Source organism: Scyliorhinus torazame, chromosome 11, assembly GCF_047496885.1.
Source record: "Scyliorhinus torazame isolate Kashiwa2021f chromosome 11, sScyTor2.1, whole genome shotgun sequence".
Taxonomy (NCBI): Eukaryota; Metazoa; Chordata; class Chondrichthyes; order Carcharhiniformes; family Scyliorhinidae; genus Scyliorhinus; species Scyliorhinus torazame.
Window position 1 is genome coordinate 183,840,731 of NC_092717.1, and position 26,659 is coordinate 183,867,389.

At 47.1% G+C, this 26,659-nt stretch overlaps 1 protein-coding gene across 13 annotated transcripts in view; it reads right to left on the reverse strand.

The window, feature by feature from the left end:
* LOC140385700 (uncharacterized) overlaps positions 1-26,659 on the reverse strand; it is a 661,829-nt gene that overhangs the window by 501,209 nt on the left and 133,961 nt on the right. For all 13 annotated transcript variants that reach the window (XM_072468125.1, XM_072468137.1, XM_072468135.1 and 10 more), the window contains exon 2: positions 2,046-2,331. In XM_072468125.1, coding sequence (XP_072324226.1) covers positions 2,046-2,313 — 268 coding nt within the window. In that variant the 5' untranslated portion in view covers positions 2,314-2,331. The remainder of the gene's footprint in view (positions 1-2,045; positions 2,332-26,659) is intronic.

A 26,659-nucleotide genomic window follows, 5' to 3' on the forward strand; every position in this document is an offset into this window, starting at 1 on the left:
CCCATCCAGAGTATGTTCTGCACCCTCGTCACCCTTGTGTCTAGGACATAATCTAGAAGGCATGTTTTCGAGAGTATGACTATGTCAGACTGTCGCTTGACTAGTCCGTGAGACAGCCCTCCCTCTTTTGGTACATGCTCCCAGATGTTTATAAGGAGGAGGGCTTTGTCAGGTAGACAGGGCTGGGTTTGTCATAGTTGTTTCCGGTGCCTAGATAAGTGTTGCGTAAGGACAGTAGGTTCCCTTCTCTAAAAGAGATTAGTGTTCCAGGTGGATTTTTAACAACAATCAACCATGGTTTGCTTCATGGTCAAGGTAAATTCCACCATCTACCACGGTGGGATTTGAACTCGCATCCCGAAAACATTACCCCGGGTCTCTGGATTACTAGTCCATTGACAATACGACCAGGCGGGACTTCCGGTGGCGGCATGTGGAGGAGAAGTCGCATGCTGGGTGACTCCTGCTTGAGGCGGGCTTTTAGGAGTTTTAAAGTCCGGTCCTGGGGGCAATTTGCGAATGATTGAATGCTTTGGAGTTGGAGAAGCAGTTTGCGAAGCACATGGAGGCGTTGATGAAGGAGATGGCGGTGGCTTTGAAGATGTTGGTGGAGGAGGTAGTCGTTCCGGTGAGAGTAGCTGTGGCGAAGACATTAGCCAAGGTGAGGGAGCAGTACGAGAAGGTGAAGAGAGTGGAGGCTGTGTCGCAGCACAGAAATCAGCTCACCTCGATGGGGGATGAACTGCGGAGGGTGGACAAGGCCAATAAGCGGCTTCGAGCAAAACTGGAGGACATGGAGAACCGCTCGAGGTGGCAAAACATGAGTATTGTGGGCTTGCTAGAGGGCTCGAGGCTGACTGAGTACGTCGCCAAGATGTTGGAGGAATGGATGGGGGAGGGAGAGGAACCATCCTGGTATGAACTGGACTGTGCTCATCGGTCGCTGAAGCCGAAGCCAAAGTTAAATGAGCCGCCAAGGGCTGTGATCATCTGCTTCCACAAGTACCACATGAAGGAGAAGGTTTTGAACTGGGCGAAGCAGAAGCGGGAGGTGTAGTGGGTTGATGCTGGAGTTCGCATTTCTCAGGACTTGACGGTGGAGCTGGCAAAGAGGTGAGCAGCTTTCGGCCGAGTGAAGACAGTATTATACAACAGCAGGATGCGATTTGGTGTGGTGTATCCAGCGAAGCTTAGGGTGGCCTACAACGCCAGAGATTTCTACTTTGAGACGGTGAAGGCGTTCGTGAAGGCAGAAGGCTTGGGACAGAAGTGAAGACTGGAAGTGAAGACTGGAACTGAAGAGGGGTTGTGGACTCAATGGGGAAATGGGAGAGTGGATAAATATTTTGTTTTTTGATCTGCGCTGTTGATTTTCTTCATGGTGTTATAGAGTTTAAGTGTTTTGATTGTCATTCTTTGTTGTGACGGTTTTATTATAACAATAACTTATTGTCACAAGTAGATTTCAATGAATTTACTGTGAAAAGCCCCGAGTCGCCACATTCCATGTTATTTTATTGAGATGTTTGGGTTTGGTTGTTTTTTCCTGGGATGGGGCAGAAGGAGAGGGGAGAGAAAGCTTTGGGTGGGAAGGCCCCCGCGTTGGCTAACCTAAATCAGCTTGTGAGCGGAGGTGAGGTGGGGGAGGAGCTGTGGATATTGGAGCCTGGCAAGCAGCTTTTGATGGGCCGAAGAGGTGGGAGGGGGGGGGGGAAGAAATCGATATTGGGTGGGTCACCCAAGGAAAGGCTGGGTCAGCTCCGACTTTCATTTGGGATTTGATGGTACGGCTCAAGGGGTAGTGATCCTGTTTAGCAAAAGAGTACGGTTCCAGATTGAGAAAGTGGTTGCAGACCAGGGAAGCAGATATGTGATAGTGACAGGGGTATTGGAGGGGAGGCTGGTGGCGCTGGTAAGCGTGTATGATCCCAACTTGGATGTTTATGAACACCCAAGCTTCAAAGGCAAGTCTTCCTATTATTCCAGGCAGTGAGGTTTCCACTTGCTGCCGTAATATAAAAAACTCGTATTACGCATGCACTCACGTTCTGCCAATTGTCCCCCATCACCGTCTTGTTCAGGCGAAGTCTTTCCATACAAATGCACCACAGCATTCGCTTTAGCTTCTGAAAGAGATGGTGATTTTGTCTCATCGTCATCCAGCAGTGGAACATAATTTTCTTTTGTGAAACTTTCCCCAACAACATCATCATATTTCTCTGCCTCCAGAGAGGCAATGAAATCCCTCTTAACTTCTGGTTCGACACTGGGAGTGCTTTCATGTAGTGCGTCAATCAGATCGAAGTCAGCCATCCTAAGCAAAACAATGTCCTGAAAGAAGATAAAATGAAAGATTTAACATTCCATGAAATGGTGCATTGTAGAAACTGCATGCTCAATAAAAATGCTCACTATGTAAATGTATGGTGATGCAGCCACGCAAGCACAGAAGTTGGATGACAATCACTTGGCATCTGATAAGCCCAATGAGGGACACTGACATTAATAATGCAAGATAGTTTATTTCTGACTTGCTCTTCCTCATTCATATTTTTATCCATGCCAGCTTCAGGTAAAAATCACTTGTTGTAAAGAAGACAAAGTTAATCTGCAGCACGAAGTAATTTGATTGTACTGACTGCATTCCTATCCATCATAATACCTGAAGCAGAGTTAAGGATTGGGAACCCAATTTGCATTTTAAAATCTTAAAATAGGTTAGGACACTGAGATGCGCCTTGGGCTTTAACGTTGTTCCAGTAGAACATAAGAACTAGGAGCAGGAGTAGGCCATCTGGCCCCTCGAGCCTGTTCCGCCATTCAATGAGATCATGGCTGATCTTTTGTGGACTCAGCTCCACTTTCCAGCCCGAACACCATTACCCTTAACCCCTTTATTCTTCAAAAAACTATCTTTATCTTAAAAACATTTAATGAAGGAGCCTCAACTGCTTCACTGGACAAGGAATTCCATAGATTCACAACCCTTTGGGTGAAGAAGTTCCTCCTAAGCTCAGTCCTAAATCTACTTCCCCTTATTATGAGGCTATGCCCCCTAGTTCTGCTTTCACCCACCAGTGGAAACAACCTGCCCGTATCTATCCCCTTCATAACTTCATATGTTTCGATAAGATTCCCCCCTCATCCTTCTAAATTCCAATGAGTACAGTCCCAGTCTACTCAACCTCTCCTAATAATTTAACCCCTTCAACTCTGGGATTAACCTAGTGAATCTCCGCTGCACATCCTCCAACGCCAGTACATCCTTTCTCAGGTAAGGAGACCAAAACTGAACACAATACTCCAGGTGTGGCCTCACTAATACCTTCTACAATTGCAGCATAACCTCCCTAGTCTTAAACGCCATCCCTCTATCAATGAAGGACAAAATTCCATTCGCCTTCTTAATCACCTGTTGCACCTATAAGCCAACTTTTTGCGACTCATGCACTAGCACACCCAGGTCTCTCTGCACAGCAGCATGTTTTAATATTTTATCATTTAAATAATAATCCCTTTTGCTGTTATTCCTACCGAAATGGATAACCTCACATTTGTCAACATTGTATTCCATCTGCCAGACCCTAGCCCATTCACTTAACCTATCCAAATCCCTCTGCAGACTTCCGGTATCCTCTGCACTTTTTACTTTACCACTCATCTTAGTGTTGTCTGCAAACTTGGACACATTGCCCTTGGACCCTAACTCCAAATCATCTATGTAAATTGTGAACAATTGTGGGCACAACACTGATCCCCGAGGGACACCACTAGCTACAGATTGCCAACCAGAGAAACACCCATTAATTCCCCCCTCTTTGCTTTCTATTAATTAACCAATCCTCTATCTATGCTACTACTTTACCCTTAATGCCATGCATCTTTATCTTATGCAGCAACCTTTTGTGTGGCACCTTGTCAAAGGCTTTCTAGAAATCCAGATATACCACATCCATCGACTCCCCATTGTCTACCGCTCTGGTAATGTCCTCAAAAGAATCCACTAAATTAGTTAGGCACGACCTGTCCTTTATGAACCCATGCTGTGTATGCCCAATGGGACAATTTCCATCCAGATGCCTCGCTATTTCTTCCTTGATGATAGATTCCAGCATCGTCTCTACTACCGAAGTTAAGCTAACTGGCCTATTAAAAAATGCAGAACTTTGGACAGATGGAGACTCCATACGTTCCGACACCGGAAGGCTTCACTTTCATCCAACAGGTTCCATTGGAGGAGCGTGTACAAGGGCAAAGGGACCAGAAACCATTTCCTCCATTTGTCAGCAGCAAACAAGGCAAGAGAAAATGGTGGGTCGTGCAGGTCGGCCGACGTGGGTCGCAAAGGTCAGCCGACGTGGGTCGCGAAGGTTGGCCGGCTGGAAAAAATGGGTCCCCGGAAAAAAAGTTTGAAGAACACTGCCCTAGCCCATTCACTTAACCTATCCAAATCCCTCTGCAGACTTCCAGTATCCTCTGCACTTTTTGCTTTACCACTCAACTTCGTGTCGTCTACAAACTTGGACACATTGCACTTGGTCCCCAACTCCAAATCATCTATGTAAATTGTGAACAATTGTGGGCCCAACACTGATCCCTGAGGGGCACCATTAGCTACTGATTGCCAACCAGAGAAACACCCATTAATCCCCACTCTTTGCTTTCTATTAATTAACCAATCCTCTATCCATGCTACTACTTTACCCTTAATGCCATGCATCTTTATCTTATGTGTGGCACCTTGTCAAAAGCTTTCTGGAAAACCAGATATACCACATCCATTGGCTCCCCGTTATCTACCGCACTGGTAATGTCCTCAAAACATTCCACTAAATTAGTTAGGCACGACCTGCCCTTTATGAACCCATGCTGCATCTGCTCAATGGGACAATTTCCATCCAGATGCCTCGTTATTTCTTCCTTGACAAGATTCCAGCATCTTCCCTTCTACCGAAGTTAAGCTCATGGCCTATAATTACCCGCTTTCTGCCTATCTCCTTTTTTTAAACAGTGGTGTCACGTTTGCTAATTTCCAATCCGCCGGAACCACCCCAGAGTCTTGTTGTAAAGGAGACAAAGTTAATCTGCAGCACTAAGTAATTTGATTGTACTGACTGCATTCTTATCCATCATAGTAGATGGATCATAGAAGAAAGATTGCAACTTACTTTGTGGGAAACCAGTTGCCTGGGCTGAGGGTGGGAGGAGGAGAGAAAAAGAACAGTACTAATTGTAGGTCATAGATCATATACTTACCCCAGTTTGAATGAAATCTAGCAAGAAAGCAAAATTGCCAAAGCTACATTTGACTTCAGCGCTGAACCATTTGTACATTCGAAGTACAACAAATCCCCTTTCCTTCTCAGGACTGTGCCAGGCCACCACCTTGCCAAATGTCACACAATACTCAGCATTAGACCATGCACAAAATCCTTTGCCTGCATCACAGCCACCTGTAACATGTTCATTGAATTTTAGTTCTCTGCTGCAGGTGCCAAATATTTTTTTGCTTAAATTTCGCAGGCTTCAGCTGCCTTCCTCTACCTCACCAAAACAGGCATTCTGTAGCAAATTTACCTCACTCTTCAGATTGAATTCATGCATTTTGGGAGGAGAAATAAGGCAAGGGAAGACAAACTAGGCAAAGGAATATACAATAAATGGGTAAGATTCTATAGAGTAACAGAAGGTGGCTAGACAGTTCGAAAAGGTTGTTCAGAAAGGATACAGTAGCCTTTTGTTTATGGGCTGGGGCGTGGGGTGCAAGAACGAGCAAGGAGGCTCTGCTGGAACAAAGTTAGACTGCAGCTAGAGTACTGCGTAGAGCTCTGGTCATCACATTACAGGAAGGGTGTACAGATGGTACAGAAGAAATTTAAAAGATTTTACCAGCAAGTGAGAATTTTAACCATGAGGTACAATTGGATGGGCAGGGTTAGTTTCTTTGGAACAAAAGAAGGATGCAGGGATATTTGAAATGTATAAAATTGAATGACCTAGATAAAGTGAAAGATCCATTTCTGTTAGCAGAGGGGCCAATACCAGGGGTCATAAATTTAAATTAATTAGTAGAAGGATTAGAGGAGAGTTTAGTAATTTATTCACCCAAGTGTGGTGAGGATCTAGAACTCTTGAAAAGATGGTAAATGCAGAAACTCTAATCCCAAACAAAACCTGGAAAGAAACAGGTTAAACCAGCCACTTGAATGGCACCTATCCACCAGCTTCACTCCTTCCACCACTGATGCACAGTGACATGAGTGCACACCATGCACAAATAGATTAGACACTGGAAGTGCTGTAAACTACGTGGCAATGGGCCAAGTGCTGGAAGGGGAGGATTAGAGTAGATAGTTCTTCAACTAGCACAGACACAATAGGCTCACTGCCTCCTCCGGTACCATGGCCGGGATTCTCCGAAATCCCGGCCAAGTGTTGATGCCAGCGTAAACACTGGAGTGGTGTACGCCAGCGTCAACGGGCCTCCTGGCCCAGCAATTCACCGCTGTTCAGGGGGCTATACGCTGCTCTGGCACCGAAAGACACCCCTGCACGGCCGGTGCGGGTCAGCGCATGCGCACGACGGCAGTCTCCGCACCGTGCATGCGCATGGTTGCCGCCGGCGCGGAGCAACATGTCAGGGACTTTCCAGCGGGCCGCGCGGAAGGAGATAGGCCCCCTCCAGATCACGGCCACCCACCGATCTGATGCCCCCAATCGCGGGCCTGGACCCCGTGGAGGCCCCACCCCTGGAGTCAGATCCCCCTGCCCCCCCCCCCCCCCCCCCAGGACGTCCACAGCGGCCACGGGTCCGAACTCCCGCCGGGTGGTACCAGGTTAGAACCACACCGGTGGATGTTCGGCCAGTCCCGCGGAGAATCGCCACGGGGGCCTATTTCAGTGGCCCCCGACCGGCGCCGCTGCGACCACGATTGGTGCCGATTCTCCGGTCACCGGAGAATCAGCAGCCCGTCGACAGAGCGGCGTGGCGGGAATTTCCCTCCCCTCGGCCATTCTCCAACCCGCCACTGGCTCGGAGAATCCCGCCCCATATCTTTTGGTGTTCAGTCATAATCCTTCAGTTTCTTTACCGTGATTCTGGAACTAAAACTTAATCACCTCTACCAACAATATGTTTTACTAGTCATAGTTTTCCATTCCAATACCTGTTCTGGCAAGGGTTTGAACAAAGTCATCCAGGCTCAAAACATTCATTCTGTTCTCTCTCCACCCAAACCTGGTGTCAAACCTGGAATTGTCTAGAATTGTCTGTTTTTGTTTCAGATTCCAGCATCCGCAGTTAGGGCCGGTCAAGGACAGTAGTGGGAACTTGTGCATGGAGTCAGAAGAAATAGGAGAGGCGTTGAATGAATACTTTTCTTCAGTGTTCACCAAGGAGAGGGGCCATGTTTTTGAGGATGAGCGTGATACAGGTGGGTAGGCTGGAGGAGGTAGATGTTCTGAGGAAGGATGTATTAGCAATTTTGAAAAACCTTAGGGTCGACAAGTCCCCTGGGCCAGATGGGATATATCCAAGGATTCTTTGGGAGGCAAGGGATGAGATTACAGAGTCTTTGGGTCCTCCCTGTCCATGGGGATAGTGTCAGAGGACTGGAGAGTGGCAAATGTTGTTCCTCTGTTCAAGAAAGGGAATAGGATTGACCCTGGTAATCATAGGCCGGTTAGTCTTACTTCGGTGGTCGGTAAGTTAATGGAAAAGGTCCTGAAGGATAGGATTTATGACCATTTGGAAAGATGCAGCTGAATCCGGGATAGTCAACACGGATTCGTGAAGGGTAAGTCTTGCCTCACAAATTTGATTGAATTTTTTGAGGAGGTAACTAAGTGTGTAGATGAAGGTAGAGCGGTTGATGTCGTATATATGGATTTTAGTAAGGAGTTTGATAAGGTTCCCATGGTCGACTTATGAAGAAAGTAAGGAGGTGTGGGATAGAGGGAAATCTGGCCAATTGGATAAGTAACTGGCTATCACATAGAAGACAGAGGGTGGTGGTGGATGGAAAATTTTCAGACTGGAGACCAGTTACCAGCGGTGTACCACAGGGATCTGTGCTGGGTCCTCTGCTATTTGTGATTTTTATCAATGACTTGGAGGGGGCTGAAGGGTGGGTCAGTAAATTTGCTGATGACACCAAGATTGGTAGAGTAGTGGATGAGGTGGAGGGCTGTTGTAGGCTGCAAAGAGACATTGATAGGATGCATAGCTGGGCCGAAAAATGGCAGATGGAGTTTAACCCTGATAAGTGCGAGATGATTCATTTTGGTAGGAAAAATTTGAATGCGGATTACAGGGTCAACGGCAGGGTTCTGAGGAATGTGGAGGAACAGAGATATCTTGGGGTCCATGTCCACAGATCTCTGAAGGTTGCCACTCAAGTGGATAGAGCCGTGAAGAAGGCCTATAGTGTGTTAGCATTTATTAACAGGGGGCTTGAGTTTAAGAGCCGCAGGGTTATGCTGCAACTGTACATGACCCTGGTGAGACCACAGAGTATTGTGTGCAGTTCTGGTCACCTCACTATAGGAAGGATGTGGAAGCATTGGAAAGGGTGCAAAGCAGATTTACCAGGATGCTGCCTTGTTTGCAGGATAGGTCTTATGAGGAAAGGTTGAGGGAGCTAGGGCTTTTCTCTTTGGAGCGGAGGAGGATGAGAGGTGACTTAATAGAGGTTTATAAGATGATGAGGGGGATAGATAGAGTGGACGTTCAGAGACTATTTCCTCGGGTGGGTGTAGCTGTTACAAGGGGGCATAACTATAAAGTTCAGGGTGGGAGATATAGGAGGGATGTCCGAGGTAGGTTCTTTACTCAGAGACTGGTTAGGGTGTGGAATGGACTACCTGCTGTGATAGTGGAGTCAGACACTTTAGGAACTTTCAAGCGGTTATTGGATAGGCACATGGAGCACACCAGAATGACAGGGAGTGGGATAGCTAATCTTGGTTTCGGACAATGCTTGGCACAACATCGAGGTCCGAAGGGCCTGTTCTGTGCTGTACTGTTCCATGTTACTACTTTTATCTTTTCTGGCAGTATGTTTCACAACTGATCAATTTGTGGTGTTAGCATTGGCTCAATGGTTCTACTTTTGCTCAAATCAGAAAATTGTGGGTTTCAAGTCCCACTCGAGTCTAGAACACAAAGTAGGGTACAGTAAGAAGTCTTACAACACCAGGCCTGAGGAAGGAGCAGTGTTCCGAAAGCTAGTGTTTGAAACAAACCTGTTGGACTTTAACCTGGTGTTGTAAGACTTCTTACTGTGCTCACCTCAGTCCAACGCCGGCATCTCCACAACAAAGTAGGGTGACAGTGCAGTGCAGTTTTGAAAGATTGCTTTTTTAAAAAAAATATATATATATTTATTAAGATTTTTTGACAACACAATTTTTTCCCCTTACAAACAATAACCCCCCCCCCCCCCCCCCGTAACAAAATAACACAAAATCGCACTGAGCAAGATATATACATGGCAAAATGGTATATTTACATAGCTTTATACACTGACTCTCGCCCACACGTGCCAGTTTCCCCCACCCTCCATGTTATCTCCCGCTCATCCATCCCCTCAAACAGTCTCTCGTTCCCCCCTCCCTCCCCAGGGTTACTGCTGCTGCTGCTGACCGGCCTTCCTCTAACGCTCCGCGAGGTAGTCTAGGAACGGTTGCCACCGCCTGTAGAACCCCTGCGCAGACCCTCTCAAGGCAAACTTAATCCACTCCAGTTTTATGAACCCGGCCATGTCATTTATCCAGGCTTCCAGGCTAGGGGGCTTCGCCTCCTTCCACAATAACAAGACCCTTCGCCGGGCTACTAGGGACGCAAAAGCCAGAATTCCGGCCTCTTTCGCCTCCTGCACTCCCGGCTCATCCACGACTCCGAATATTGCTAGCCCCCAGCTTGGCTTGACCCGGACTTTCACCACCTGAGATATTGTTCCCGCCATTCCTCGCCAGAACCCCTCCAGTGCTGGGCATGACCAAAACATGTGGACATGGTTCGCCGGACTCCCTGAACACCTTCCACATCTGTCCTCTACCCCAAAGAACCTACTCAACCTCGCCCCTGTCAAGTGTGCCCTGTGAACCACCTTAAATTGTATCAGGCTGAGCCTGGCACACGAGGAGGAGGAATTAACCCTACCTAGGGCATCAGCCCAAAAACCTTCCTCGATCTTCTCCCCCAGTTCCTCCTCCCATTTACCCTTCAACTCTTCTGCTAGGGCTTCCCCCTCTTCTTTCATCTCTTGGTGTATTGCAGAAACCTTGCCCTCCCTGACTCACACACCCGAGATCACCGTCTTGAATTTATTGTGCCGGGAGCAACGGGAATTCCCTGACCCATCGCCTCACAAAAGCCCTCACCTGCATATATCTAAATGCATTTCCCGGGGGTAGCTCAAACGTCACCTCCAGTGCCCCTAGGCTCGCAAATGTCCCGCCAATGAACCGGTCCCCCATTCTTCTAATCCCCGCCCGATGCCAGCCCTGGAGTCCATCTTCCCCGGGACAAACCGGTGATTACCCCTGATCGGGGACCACACCGAGTCTCCCACTGCACCCCTGTGCCGTCTCCACTGGCCCAGATCCTTAACATTGCCGCCACCACCGGGCTCGTGGTATACTTTGATGGCGAGAACGGCAGCGGTGCCGTCACCAACGCCCCCAAGCTCGTTCCTTTACAGGACGCCATTTCCATCCTCTTCCATGCCGCCCCCTCTCCCTCCATAACCCACTTGCGGATCATCGCCACATTTGCTGCCCAGTAGTAGCTCCCCAGGTCCCTACTGCGTTCCGGGAACCCTCTCCTTACCCTCAGGGTCTTATTCGCCCACACAAACCCCATAATACTCCTACTTACTCTCTTAAAAAAGCCCTTGGTGATCACGATGGGAAGGCACTGAGACACAAACAAAAACCTCGGAAGGACCACCATTTTGACCGACTGCACTCTACCTGCCAACGAAAGCGGCAACGTGTCCCATCTTTTGAAGTCCGCCTCCATTTGGTCCACCAACCTCGTCAGATTCAATTTGTGTAGGGCCCCCCAACTCCTAGCTATCTGGATCCCCAGATACCGAAAACTCCCCGTCGCCCTCCTCAGCGGTAGGTCCCCTATCCCTCTTTCTTGGTCCCCTGCCTGTAATACAAAAAGCTCACTCTTCCCTACATTGAGCTTATAGCCCGAGAACTCCCCAAACTCCCTCAGAGTCTGCATGACCTCCACCATCCCCTCCATTGGGTTCGCCACGTACAACAGCAGATCATCCGCGTATAGCGACACCCGATGCTCTTCTCCCCGCGGACCACCCCCCTCCATTTATTAGACTCCCTCAGTGCTATGGCCAAGGGTTCAATCGCCAATGCAAACAACAGGGAGGACAGGGGGCACCCCTGCCTCGTTCCTCGGTACAGCCGAAAGTACTCCGACCTCCGCCGGTTCGTCACCACACTCGCCACCGGGGCACTGTAAAGGAGCTTAACCCAGCTAATAAACCCTCCCCCGAACAGAGACCTACGCAACACCTCCCAGAGGTACTCCCACTCTACTCGGTCAAAGGCCTTTTCCGCGTCCATAGCTGCCACCATCTCCGCCTCTCCCTCCTCCGACATCATCATTATCACGTTTAAGAGCCGCCGCACGTTCGTGTTTAATTGCCTGCCCTTTACGAATCCCGTCTGGTCCTCATGTATCACCCCCGGGACACAGTCCTCAATCCTCGTGGCCAGCACTTTTGCCAATAACATAGCGTTCACATTGAGGAGCGAAATCGGCCTGTACGATCCACATTGCAGTGGGTCCTTGTCTCGCTTCAGAATCAAGGAAATTGTCGCCTCCGACATTGTCGGGGGCGGGGTCCCCTCCTCTCTTGCCTCGTTAAAGGTCCTCACTAGTAGCGGGGCCAATAGGTCCACATACTTTCTATAGAACTCCACCGGGAACCCGTCCGGCCCCAGGGCCTTCCCCGCCTGCATACTCCCCAGACCCTTACTCAGCTCCTCCAACCAGATTGGTGCCCCCAAACCAGCCGCCTCTTGCTCCTCCACCCTCGGGAACCGTAGTTGGTCTAGGAATCGTCTCATCCCCTCTTTCCCCCCCCTGGGGGCTGGGATCTGTACAGCTCTTCATAGAAGGCCTTGAATACCTTGCTTATTTTCATTGCACTCCAAACCGTGGCTCCCCCTCCATCTTTGATTCCTCCTATTTCCCTCGCTGCCGTCCTCTTGCGGAGCTGGTGTGCCAGCATCCGACTGGCCTTTTCCACGTACTCTTACGTCGCCCCCTGCACCTTCCTCCACTGTGCCTCCGCCTTCCCTGTGGTCAACAGGTCAAACTCCGTCTGGAGCCGTCGCCTTTCCCAAAGTAATCTCTCCTCCGGGGCCTCTGCGTATCTCCTGTCCACTCGCAAAATCTCCCCCACTAACCTCTCCCTTTCCATGCCCTCTGTCCTCTCCCTATGAGCCCTGATGGAGATTAGCACTCCCCTGATCACCGCCTTCAACGCCTCCCATACCACCCCCACTCGCACCTCCCCGTTGTCGTTGGCCTCCAAGTACCTTTCGATACACCCACTCACCTTCCCACACACCACCTCATCTGCCAACAGTCCCACGTCCAGCCGCCACAGTGGGCGTTGGTCTCTCTCCTCTCCCAGCCCCATTTCCACCCAGTGCGGGGCATGGTCCGAAACGGCTATGGTCGAATACTCCGTCCCCTCCACCCTCGGGATGAGCGCCCTGCCCAGAACAAAAAAATCTATCCGGGAGTAGGCCTTGTGCACGTGGGAAAAGAAAGAAAATTCCCTGGCGTGCGGTCTTACAAACCTCCATGGGTCCACTCCCCTCATCTGATCCATAAACCCCCCGAGCACCTTGGCCGCCGCCGGCCTCTTTCCAGTCCTTGATCTGGAGCGGTCCAGTGCTGGATACAGCACTGTATTGAAGTCCCTTCCCATCAGTCCTCCTACCTCCAGGTCCGGAATGCGCCCCAACACGCGCTTCATGAATCCAGCATCATCCCAGTTCGGGGCGTATACATTTACCAACACCACCCACGTCCCTTGCAACCTACCACTCACCATCACATATCTCCCTCCATTATCCACTACGATAGTCTTGGCCTCAAATGACACATGCTTTCCCATCAGAATTGCCACCCCTATATTTTGCATGTCCAGTCCCGAGTGAAATACCTGTCCTACCCATCCCCTTCTTAACCTAACCTGGTCCGCCACCTTCAGGTGTGTCTCTTGGAGCATAGCCACGTCTGCCTTCAGACCCTTCAAGTGCACGAACACTCGAGCCCTCTTCACCGGCCCATTCAGGCCCCTCACGTTCCACACTATCAGCCGGATTGGAGGGGCTCTCACACTCTTTCTCCCCCCCCCGGGCTAGCCATCTCCTTTTCTGGGCCAGACCCATGTCCGCGTCTCCCTCACCCTCTGGTCCCCCAGCCGGGGGACCTCCGTCCCGACCGCCTCTTCTGTGTCCCATTCCCTTTCGGCCAGTGCAGCAGCAACCCCCCCCCACCCCCCTGTCTAGCTTTTTTGCTCCCCCCCCAGGCCCCTGTCTAGCTTTTTTGCTCCCCCCCCCCCCCCATATCACCCCCGTAAGTCAGCTGACACCTGCTGACCCCGGCTTCCCCCACCATCCCTTTGACCCCCCCCCCAACCGTGTGGGAGTCTCCCCATCAATATACGTTCCTTCGTTCCCCTTCCCGCCTTTCTTCCCGCGCGCGGGAAAAGAACACCGCGCTTTCCAAAGCCTGCCCCGCCCCCTCTGGCGCAGCTCCTGTCGCGGCCTTGTCTCTCTCCCCCAGCCCATATAACATTCCCAGCGCGTGATTGACCCCCGAAATACAACAACCATCGTACTTTAACCCTCAAACACCCCCCACCCTCACAAACCCTCAATTAGAGTCCACCCTTTCAGTTAGTATAAAGGTCCACGCCTCTTCGGGCGTTTCGAAGAAGTGGTGTTGGCCATTATGTGTAACCCACAGTCGCGCTGGCTGCAACATTCTAAATTTCACTCCTTTCTGAAGCAGCACCGCTTTGGTCCGGATGAAACCCGCTCCGTTAGCGACCTCCGTGCTCCAGTCCGGGTATATTCTGATCTCTGCGTTGTTCCATTTGCTGCTCCGCTCCTTCTTGGCCCATTTCAGGACCCTCTCTCTGTCCGTAAACCGGTGAAATCTCACCACCATCGCCCTTGGCAGCTCATTTGCCTTGGACTTCCTCGCCAGCACTCGGTGCGCCCCTTCCAGCTCCAACAATCCCGGGGGGGCATCCGCGCCCATCAGCGCCCCGATCATTGTGCCCGCATATGCCGCGGCGTCAGCCCCCTCCACTCCTTCTGGGAGACCCAGGATCCTCAAATTATTCCTCCTCGACCTGTTCTCCAGGTCTTCGAGTCTTCCCGCCCACGTCTTGTGTAGCGCCTTGTGCCGCTCCACTTTCACCGCCAGGCCCAAGAGCTCATCCTCATTCTCACGCACTCTTTTCTGGACCTCCTGAATCTTCACCTCGTGGGCCTTCTGGGTTATCCCTAGTCCTTCGATTACTGCCGTTGTGTCTATATGCTTCTGATAAAATGCATCACCTCACTTCTCTTTATTAAATTCCATCAGCCACTTGTCTGCCCATTATGCTCGCCTTTCTATGTCTTGTTGCCGTTGATTAGTATCATGGTGAGTCCTCATTCTCACTCACTTTGTCCTGGATCTCCTGGATCTTCACCTCGTGGGCTTTCTGGATTGCCTCCAGTCCTTCAATTATTGCCAACATAGGCGCCACCATCTCCTTACGCAGCTCCTCGAAGCAACGCTTGATGAATTCCTGCATTTCCTCTTTGCCCTCGGCCGCCGCCATTTTGCTTGTTTTCCCTCCAATGCCACTTTTTTGGCTGTTTCACTGTGGGTGCGGTCCATACAAGTTAGTAGGGGACCTCTCTCCTCTCTTCCCCATGGGTTGGCTGTGAAAAAAGTTCCGTTGGGGCTCTTCTATCGGGCCCGAAAGTCCATTTTCGCGGGAGCTGCCGAATCGTGCGGCTTAGCTCCGCATAGCCGCAACCGGAAGTCTTTTGAAAGATTGCTAATCTTGTTGGAGGTGCTATCTTTCAGATAAGACATTCAATCAAAACCCTGTCATTCCTCAGGTGGATGTGCAGAATCAGAATAAAGTATTCTAAGAGCAGCGAGAGAGGTCTCCCAGTGTCTTCGCCAATATTTATCCCTCAACCTACACAATGGGGTCACTTTCATTTTATTAAAGGGAACCTCAGCGTAGCCAATTCACCTATCCTGCACATCTTTGAGTTGTGGGGCTGAGACCCACGCAGACACTGGGAGAATGTGCAAACTTCACACGGAGAGTGACCCGGGTCCGAACCTGGGTCCTCGGTGACATGAGGCAGCTGTGCTAACCACTGCACCGCCCCACATTTCCACTATAATGATCATCGAACTAAGTTTCAAGATTTTGACTCGGCTACTATGAAGAAACAGAGATATATGCACAAGGTGGACTGGTGTATGACTGGAGAGGTACAGAGGTAAAGCTAGCCATCTGCACCTGTCCAAACTGATGGCGATTGTAGGCTTGGGAAATGCTGCTACAAGAGTGTTATGGGCCAGGGTTTAGAGAACCCCAAAGTGTATCATGGAGTTCACCTGAATCACAACTTGTGGTTATGGGGAGCACATGGGTCTACTTTACAGGTGTGGTGCAACAGAGCATTTAAAGTACTTTTAAATTAAAACACTTTATTTATAAAACCAGTTAACACTTTATAAACCCACGGTAAACATCTTAACACTATCAATACCAACCATCCCCAAAGATACAATATTCTATAAGTAACCCTTGATCTTTCCTCGCAACATCCATAAGACAAAAGACCCTCTTCATCAGATTTAAATTCTCTACTGAGAGCAGTTATCACTTTGAAATCACCCAAATGATCTGGACACAGTCTTTACATTGCAGAGATCCTTATGCAGCTGCTTGCTTTTCCTGCAGCTATCCAGCTCTCAAAACGAAACTAAACACACCCTGTAGCAGACAGCCCAAAGCGAAAGTAAAGCAGACAGATAGTGCAGCTCCACCCACACTCTGACATCACTGAAGCTATTTAGAAACACCCATTTCTTAAAGATACTCTCACAAGACAAAAGTCATGCAGAATTTTTAGTGCTTCTATAACTACACATTAGCCACAGTGCCAGGGTGGCAGAAGGAGTGGATATTAGGCTAATTGATCAGTGTCAATCAAGCAAACTCAAATCCTATGAAGGTTCTCCCTCCCCCTCTTTCCCCAGAGGGTAAAATATGACATTTTGGAACTTTTTAAGAATATTAGTCCTAGTAAATATCAGTAATTTGCCTTGTAGACCTCCTCTGAATGCATTCCAGCATTTCCGCATCTTCTCTCCAATACGGAGCATACATACCAGCTGTCACCTTAACAAGTATGATGAAAATTCAACATCACCGCCTTAGAATTCTACGTCTCATTTCCAGCTATACATCTTAACCCCTACTTTTCTCAACTCTCCAATCTATTGGGCGGCACGGTGGCACAGTGGGTTAGCCCTGTTGCCTCACAGCACCAAGGTCCCAGGTTCGATCCCGGCTCTGGGTTGCTGTCCATGTGGAGTTTGCACATTCTCCCCGTGTCTGCATGGGTTTCGCCCCCACAACCGAAAAGATGTGCAGGCTAGGTGGATTGGCCATGCTAAATTGGCCCTTAATTGGAAAAAATTGATTGGGGACTCATAAAAAATTTTTTAAACTCTCCAATCTATTTTTTGTCCCAATATTGCAAGCGTATTTCCATTTAATGAGTAATCCACATTTACTCTGCTTCTAATGTTGTCATTGACAACTTTCCACGTTAAACTTCATTTTCCACTTCCTGTGCACCAGTTACATACCCAGATCCCTTTATTAGCAAAGATCCAAATTACCGACACTTGAAAGGTGACCAGGATAGCCAGATATGGTCACGGTAGGTTACTGAGTCACCCAGACGAGACACGGATGACTGAGTTACCCAGGTGAGATTGATGGAGGTAATTTAACAAGGTCTATATAGATTATTAGAAATGGATTAACCCAATTTGGTTGTCATCCAACAGTCACACTTTTCATCAGGGGTCAGTGGATAATAATTAATAGCAATGACACCAGTTAATGCGGATACTAAATGCACCAGTTAACTTCTCCCCCTCCATGGTGCAAGTAAATATTTCAGCTGGTATAGCTAAATGCTACAGAGGAAACCTTGGCACAGTAGCACAGTGGTTTCACAGCTCCAGGTTCGATTCCCGGCTTGGGTCACGGTCTGTGTGGAGTCTGCACGTTCTCCCAGTGTCTGCGAGATTTCCTCCTGGTGCTCCAGTTTCCTCCCACAGTCCAAAGATGTGCAGGTTAGGTGGATTGGCAGGCTAAATTGCCCTTTGGGTCCAAAAAGGTTAAGTGGGGTTACGGGGTTAGGGTGGAAGTGTAGGCTTAAGTAGGGTGCTCTTTCCAAGGTCCGGTGCAGACTACATGGGCCGAATGGCCTCCTTCTGCATTGTAAATTCTATGATTTGCAAAATTAAAGCAAGAATATTGGATTTTTTAAATATATACCCATTATTACATTTAGTAATTTCATGTATCAAACCTGGATGGTATGAAGACATTCAGTCTGAAGATGTTTCAATACAATAGGAAATGACCGTTCACTGGGCCTCAAGTTATCCATTTTTTCCCCCCCATCAACTTTCTTTATCCATCTTACCTCCCAATACTTTTTTTTACAGGAAAGCACTTATTGGCAATAGTCTCTCGAACCCACATATTGTGTTTCAAAATTCCTACATTGATAAAGAATGATAATCTTTATTATTGTCACAAGTAGGTTTACATTAACACTGCATGAAGTTACTGTGAAAATCCCCTAGTTGCTACACTCCGGCGCCTGTTCTGTTAAGGGAGAATTCAGAATGTCCAATTCACCTAACAAGCACATCTTTCGGTACTTGTGGGAGGAAACTAGAGCACCCGGATGAAACCCACACAGACACAGGGAGAACGTGCAGACTCGGTAGAGTGACCCAAGCCAGGAATTGAACCCGGCTCCCTGGCACTGTGAAGCAACAGTGCTAACCACTGTGCTACCATGCCGCCCCGTGCAATGTTACACAATGTTAGTCGGGTGTTACATGGAAGCATATTCACAATTGAAGTTTTATTTCTACCTGTCTGCCAGCACTCATCACCTGACAGTTATAGTAATTGGGGAAGTTGTGCTGTGACAACCATTTCGATGAAGCTATAATACTGATATGGCAAGTGATCTTCTAAAGTCTAGATTCATTAAAATCTAGTCCTTACCCAAACAAGTCTGCAGGGCGTTTAACTCAAGCTACATGTGTCCTTGAAGTAAACTGTACTTGTGGCTAAATTTTCCTTCCTATTTAGACAAGTTATTTTTCCCAGCTCACATTTGCAGCTTTACGGTTAAGTTTGTAGGTAATGTTACTGCCAATTTTCTCCGAGATATAAAATGAAAAAAGTACAGATGCTGGGAATATGCAATAAAAGCAGAGAATGCCATTCTACAGAGAATCAGAGCTAACATCAAACCTAAAACCTGTTATATCACTAACTTGTTCTAGTTCTGATTAATTATTTGTGGTGGGTGAGTGGATGGGAAGTTGTCCAGGAGAGTTTCAGAATAGCAGAACCTGGAGGTGACAACGGTATAGGCAAAGTTTCAGCAGATGCGGGTAATATTATGGAAGTGGAAGGAGGCAATACGTGTGATGAGATGATGAGATTAAAAGCTGAATGGAGTTCATAAAAAGTAAAACATCTTGTGAAAAATCCAACATAGATGATCCCTGACTTTGATCTTCCACAAAGCTCATCGGCAACCCCAACCATATCTGTACAAATCATGGCAAATGTGGATACTTTGCATAAATTGAACACTTGTGACTGCAGTTACCCACAACAGACCACAGAATATACAAATATGCCTGATTCACAAATATGAAAGAGGCATCACATCAACATACTTCTTTCCCTGAATTATCTGGCTTAACCACCTGACTATAAAATGTGTTCTCCTATTCATCTGTATCAGCCCTAAGAAAGACAAAGAAGCTGCAGCTCATTCAACGTCAGTCAAAACAAGAAATACAAGGATCATAGATCATAGAATTTACAGTGCAGAAGGAGGCCATCCGGCCCATCGAGTCTGCACCGGCACTTGGAAAGAGCACCCTACCCAAGATCAACACCTCCACCCTATCCCCATAAACCTCACCCAACACTAAGGGCAATTTTGGACACTAAGGGCAATTAATCATGGCCAATCCACCTAATCTGCACATCTTTGGACTGTGGGAGGAAACCGGAGCACCCGGAGGAAACCCACGCACACACAGGGAGGATGTGCAGACTCCGCACAGACAGTGACCCAAGTCGGAATCGAACCTGGGACCCTGGAGCTGTGAAGCAATTGTGCTATCCACAATGCTACCGTGCTGCATTTTCATCGATTTCATTGGGCAGGTTCCCAGGGTTTGTACACAGTGTCCACCAGATTCGACTTCGGCTTTAAAAGCCACAATGGAAAAACTGTGGATATTGGTGGTAACATGCCTGAAGACATTTGGTGACACTTTTTTCCAAGGGTTTTCCTTTTGTTTTCTACTCTTATTATTCCAAAATCCTGGCATGTCCTACCCAATACCATTGTAAGAGCACCAGCGCTCAAGGACTGCTCAGGTTCAAGGAGGCCCACTACCACTCAGGGTAACCAAAGACAGCTTGACCTTTATCAACCAGATCCTAACAGCATTTTTTTATAAAGTTGGTTTCTACTGTGTTGCTTAATTGTAAAATGAAATTTTACAATCACTACCCTTGGTTTCCTAATACAGTAGTATTTAGGAAATATCAGTATTTGAACTTTCTTTTTAGTCTCAAATCATGTAATAGAATATTAGCAAACAGCACCTGAAAGTGAAAATACTCAACAGCATAACATCCTAAAAAGATTCTATGAGACTTGTTGGCCACAACCTGCCTTTATAAACCTGGTGTTGGCTTGGAATCATATTTCCTCTCAACTTTGAATTGTTTCCTCTATAAACAGACTCCAATGTTTTTCATGCCATTGATGTCAACCTAATAGCTCCATAATTTTGAAGATCATTCTTCTGACCATTTTAAGAATTGGAACTGAAGATATTTTTCCAATTGCCTGATACTACCACTGTTTTCAGTGAGCTGATCAAAACCAAGTCAACTTTCCCTCCTCCCACCTGACCTCAATAAGTACTTGTGCTTTTTATTGGTTTGTTTTAATTTAGATTCCAGAAGGCAAATGTCTTGTGAATCTGGTCTCACGGTTTGTTAATAAATTCCAGGTTTTTTTAGGGGGCAATTTAGCGTGGCCAATCCATCTACCCTGCACACATTTGTGTTGTGGGGCTGAGACCCATGCAGACACAGGAAAAATATGCAAACTCCACGCGGACTGTGACCCAGGGCCGGGATCAAACCCGGGTCCACGGTGCCGTGAGGCAACAGTGCTGACCACTGCGTTCTTCTAACCTAGTGGGAGACTCGCAGAATTTGCCACTTTGACAGAGCAAACAGGTTTAGTATAAACTCCAGGTGTCGTTTTATGGGCATTGATTTGCTGGATTAATTAATCCCGAGTGAATTAAGGACAAGATAAAAATAATCCGAGTACTGTCATTTGAGTGTCCCTTTAAGAAAGGTTTTTGTCTTATCACATGGCTTCAGTGATGTCATTGTGTGGGTGGAGCTGGGCTGTGACTCTGTGAGCTGTTTTGGGTTTCGCTTTCACATTTTGGCTGCTGTGGACTCAGACAGAGAACACGGGTGTTCCAAGAAATAAAACATTGATTATAGCTACCTGCTGTTTTGGTGACTTTAAAAATATAGTTTGCTTTCCAGAAGGGTTTAAACCTGCTGGTGAGACGTGGTCAGAATCTCAGGAAAAGCCGGTCTTATTCAAGTGAGAGTGCGGAGTGCTGGGTCACGCCCTTAAACAAGGGGTTTCGGTTATGGGACAGTTAAGGGAGAATTCATTAAGGGTTATACATAGACTATTGTAGCTGTATGGGGACTTTATCTTTTAATTGATAAAAATTCTTGCTAGGTGTGTTTATACAAATGTTAACTAAATGCTTAGAATTTTGATTACAGTGTCTAGGGAGACTGTTGAATCACACCTGAAGGGTAGACTGTTGTGCTCATCACACCCAAATTCAACATAAAAGTTATAGGTCAGGTGAACTCCATGATGCCCTTTGGAGTTTTTTAAAACCCTGGCCCATAACAAGATAAAAATAATCTGAGTGCATTGCAATTGGTCCTGTAACCGCCTGTTGAAACACTGAAAATATTCTTTCAAATCTCCATAAATTCACAATTGCATCGCCTGCTTATAAAGTAACAAAAGAATACCAATGCTCATGACAACATATTTCACATTTTTGCCGGTTTTCCTTCTCCCACATCTGTCCCATATCTTTGGTACTTCATTTTCAAAGTCTGTTGCTTTTTTCCAATTTTCTCTTTAATGAGAATTAACTTTAAAAGCAGTTTTAGAAATTGTTTCTCATTTAATTCAAAATATTTGGCTGACTTTCTGTCAAATAGCTTATATAAGTGCATACATTTTTGTCCTAATAAGTACCCCAAATAAAAGCAAAATTAAAGTCACCATAGTCCCAGATTTCCCCTGGGGGGAGGGAGGGAGAGCTAACTGGTGGCGATTTACATGTGGTGGACCAGCAGACCTCAGGTGAGGGGCAAGGTTGAGAAGGCAGGGCCTTTATGAATAATCTCAGCCGGTACAGGAATTGGATCCGCGTAGTTGGTCTCTTTGCATCCTGGACCAGCTGTCCAGCCAACTGAGCTAAACCGGCCCCCTGTACCCAAAATACTGCGCATTTAAATGATTTGATTTGTATTTGGGATGGATGGCATTGATATTTATTGCTCCTCCCTCTGCTCCTGGTGGATGACCTTCATTGAAGCAATTATTGAACAGATTGCTGGGTCACTCAAAAGGGAGCGCCAGTGTGAACCAGACACATTACAGTTCCCCTCCCTGAATACCATTACTGAACTAGTTTGGTCTTTTAAAGTCAACCAGCAGCTTTTAATGACCCAATTTTTCACAAATTTCCACTGAAGTCAATTTCACCATGTCTTTGTGGGTATTCGATGTCTTCTTACTAGACTAATAAACCAAAGGCTTGGGTTGCTAATAATCCAGAAAATGAGATTTAACATCATCACCATGACATAAGAACATACATAAGAACATAAGAACTAGGAACAGGAGTAGGCCATCTGGCCCCTCGAGCTTGCTCCGTCACTTAATGAGATCATGGCTGATCTTTGTGGACTCAGCTCCACTCTCCGGCCCGTACACCATATCCCCGAATCCCTTTATTCTTTAGAAAGGTATCTATCTTTTTCTTAAAAATGTTTAAAGAAGGAGCCTCAACTGCTTCACTGGGCCAGGAATTCCAGAGATTCACAACCCTTTGGGTGAAGAAGTTCCTCCTAAACTCGGTCCTAAATCTACTTCCCCTTATTTTGAGGCTATGCCCCCTAGTTTTGCTTTCCCCGACCAGTGGAAACAACCTGTCCGCATCCATCCTATCTATTCCCTTCATAATTTTATATGTTTCAATAAGATCCCCCCCGCATCCTTCTAAACTCCAATGAGTTCAGTCCCAGTCTACTCAACCTCTCGTCATAATCTAATCCCCTCAGCTCTGGGATCAACTTAGTGAATCTTCTCTGCATTCCCTCCAGTGCCAATATGTCCTTTCTCAGGTAAGGAGACCAAAACTGAACACAATACTTCAGATGTGGCCTCACCAACACCTTATACAATTGCAGCATAACCTCCCTAGTCTTGAACTCCATCCCTCTAGCAATGAAAGACAAAACTCGATTAGCCTTCTTAATCACCTGTTGCACGTGCACACCAGCCTTTTGCGACTCGTGCACCAGCACACCCAGGTCCCTCTGCACAGCAGCATGTTTTAACATCTTACCGTTTAAATAATAATCCAATCTGCTGTTATTCCCCCCAAAATGGATAGCCTCACACTTGGCAACATTGAATTCCATCTGCCAGACCCTAGCCCATTCACCTAACCTATCCAAAGCCTTCTGCAGACTTCCGGTATCCTCTGCACTTTTTGCTTTACCACTCATCTTAGTGTCGTCTGCAAACTTTGACACATTGCACTTGGTCCCCAACTCCAAATCATCTATGTAGATTGTGAACAAGTGCAGGCCCAACACTGATCCTTGAGGGACCCCACTAGTTACAGGTTGCCAACCAGAGAAACACCCATTTATCCCCACTCTCTGCTTTCTGTTAGTTAACCAATCCTCTACCCATGCTACCACTTTACCCTCAATGCCATGCATCTTTAGTTTATGCAGCAACCTTTTGTGTGGCACCTTGTCAAAAGCTTTCTGGAAATCCAGATATACCACATCCATTGGCTCCCCGTTATCTACTGCACTGGTAACATCCTCAAAACATTCTACCAAACTAGTCAGACACGACCTACCCTTTATGAACCCATGCTGCGTCTGCCCAATGGGACAATTTCCCTCCAGGTGCCCCGCTATTTCCTCCTTAATGATAGATTCCAGCATTTTCCCTACAACCAAAGTTAAGCTTACCGGCCTATAATTACCCGCTTTCTGCCGACCTCCTTTTTTAAACAGTGGTGTCACGTTTGCTACTTTCCAATCCTCTGGCACCACCCCAGAGTCTAGTGAATTTTGATAAATTATCACTAGTGCGTTTACAATTTCCCTAGCCATCTCTTTTAACACTCTGGGATGCATCCCATCAGGGCCAGGAGACTTGTCTACCTTTAGCCCCATTAGCTTGCCCAATACTGCCTCCTTAGTGATTACAATCATCTCAAGGTCCTCACCTATCATATCTTTATTTCCATCAGTCACTGGCATGTTATTTATCTTCCACTGTGAAGACTGACCCAAAACACCTGTTCAGCTCCTCAGCCATTTCCCCGTCTCCTATTATTAAATCTCCCTTCTCACCTTCCAAAGGACCAATATTTACCTTAGCCACTCTTTTTTGTCTTATATATTTGTAATATTTTTACGATCTGCTTTTATGTTCTGAGCCAGTTTACTTTCATAGTCTACCTTACTCTTCTTTATAGCTTTTTTAGTAGCTTTCGGTTGTCCCCTAAAGACTTCCCAGTCCTCTAGTCTCCCACTAATTTTTGCCACTTTGTATGTTTTTTCCTTCAATTTGATACTCTCCCTCACCTCCTTAGATATCCACAGTCGATTTTTCCCTTTTCTACCGTCTTTCGTTTTTGTCGGTATGAACCTTTTCTGAACACTGTGAAAGATCGCTCGGAAGGTCTCCACTGTTCCTCAACTGCTTCACCATGAAGTCTTTGCTCCCAGTCTACCTTAGCTAGTTCTTCTCTCATCCCATTGTAATCGCCTTTGTTTAAGCACAAAACACTAGTGTTTGATTTTACCTTGTCATCCTCCAACTGTATTTTAAATTCCACCATATTGTGGTTGCTCTTTCCAAGAGGATCCCGAACTATGAGATCATTAATCAATCCTGCCTCATTACACAGGACCAGATCTAGGACCGCTTGTTCCCTTGTAGGTTCCATTACATACTGTTCCAGGAAATTATCCCGGACACATTCTATAAACTCCTCCTCAAGGCTGCCTTTACCAACCTGGTTAAACCAATCGACATGCAGATTCAAATCTCCCATGATAACCGCTGTATCATTTCTACATGCATCCGTTATTTCTTTGCTTATTGCCTGCCCTACCATCCTGTTACTATTTGGTGGCCTAGAGACTACTCCTATCAGTGACCTTTTCGCCTTACTATTCCTGATTTCCACCCAGATTGATTCAACCTTGTCCTCCATAGCACCAATATCATCCCTTACTATTGCCCGGATGCCATCCTTAAACAACAAAGCTACACCACCGCCCTTACCGTCCATTCTATCCTTTCGTATAGTTTGATACCCTTGGATATTTAACTCCCAGTCGTGACCATCTTTTAACCATGTTTCAGTAATGGCCACTAAATCATAATCATTCACGATGATATGCGCCATCAACTCATTCACCTTATTCCGTATACTACGAGCATTCAGGTAAAGTATACTTATGCTGTTTTTTATGTCTTTGTTATGAATCCTAACACCTTGATCAGTAACTTATTGCAAATTATTTTTTCTCTTACCCGTTCTCCTAATTTTCCTCGTCTTTGAACCCATATCTCTACATAATAACCTGCTGCCTTGCTCTCCATTAACCATTATACTGTCCATAGCTTTACCCTTCCCTTCCCCCCTAACTTGCTAGTTTAAAGTCCTTGCGACCAACCTATTTATCCTATTCGCTAGAACACTGGTCCCCGAATGGTTCAGGTGAAGACCGTCCCAACGGTACAGGTCCCTCCTGCCCCAGTACTGATGCCAGTGCCCCATGATATGGAATCCCTCTTTCCCGCACCACTCCTTTAGCTACGTGTTAACTTCCCTAATTTTCTCAACCCTATGCCAATTGGCACGTCGCTCGGGTTGTAATCCAGAGATTATAACCCTGGAGGACCTGTTCTTTAATTTAGTCCCTAGTGTTTGATAATCCCCAAACAGGTCCTCTTTCCTAGTCTTACCTATGTTGTTAGTCCCAACGTGGACCACAACAACTGGATCCTCCCCCTCCCTCTCCAAAATCCTTTCAAGCCGATCAGAGATGTCCCTCACCCTGGCACCGGGCAGGCAACATACCATGCGGGACTCACGTTCTGGTTTACAAAGGATGCCATCAATCCCCCTAATTATAGAATCCCCTACAACTACCACCTGTCTTTTTGCTCCCCCCTCTTGAATGGCTTCCTGTACCACGGTGCAGTGGTCAGTCAACGCATCCTCCCTACAGCACTCTTCCTCATCCACACAGGGAGCAAGTACTTCATACCTGTTGGACAAGGTCAAGGGCTGAGGCTCCTCAACTCCTAAACTCAGGATCCCCCTACCTGCCTCCCTTGCAGTCACATCACTCTGTCCCTGACCACTGTCCGAATTTACAGTACTTATTCTACCGGGTGTGACTGCCTCCTGAAACAAAGCGTCCAGGTAATTTTCCCCCTCCCTGATGTGCCGCAGTGTGTGCAGCTCGGTCTCCAGCTCATCAATTCTGAGCCGAAGTTCCTCGAGCAGCCAACACTTGCTGCAGATGTGGTCACTGGCGGTCTCAATGGGATCCACCAGTTCCATCATCATACAGCAACAGCAGTTTTGAGAATTTAAAATCTGGAAATAAAAATGTTGGCATCGATAAAAAGTGATTTTGAAGCTGTCAAATTACCCTAAAGAGGTTTATCTAGCCTGGCTTGTGTGATTTCAGCCCCACACCAACATAGCTGATTCCCAACTTCTCTCTGAAGGGGCCTCGCAAGGCTCTCTTTTGCATCATTAGCTTCGGCCGGGGGGGGGGCAGTAGGTAGTATTGCCAGTGGTGCCTACAGCCCAAAAAATAATTTTAAAAACTCC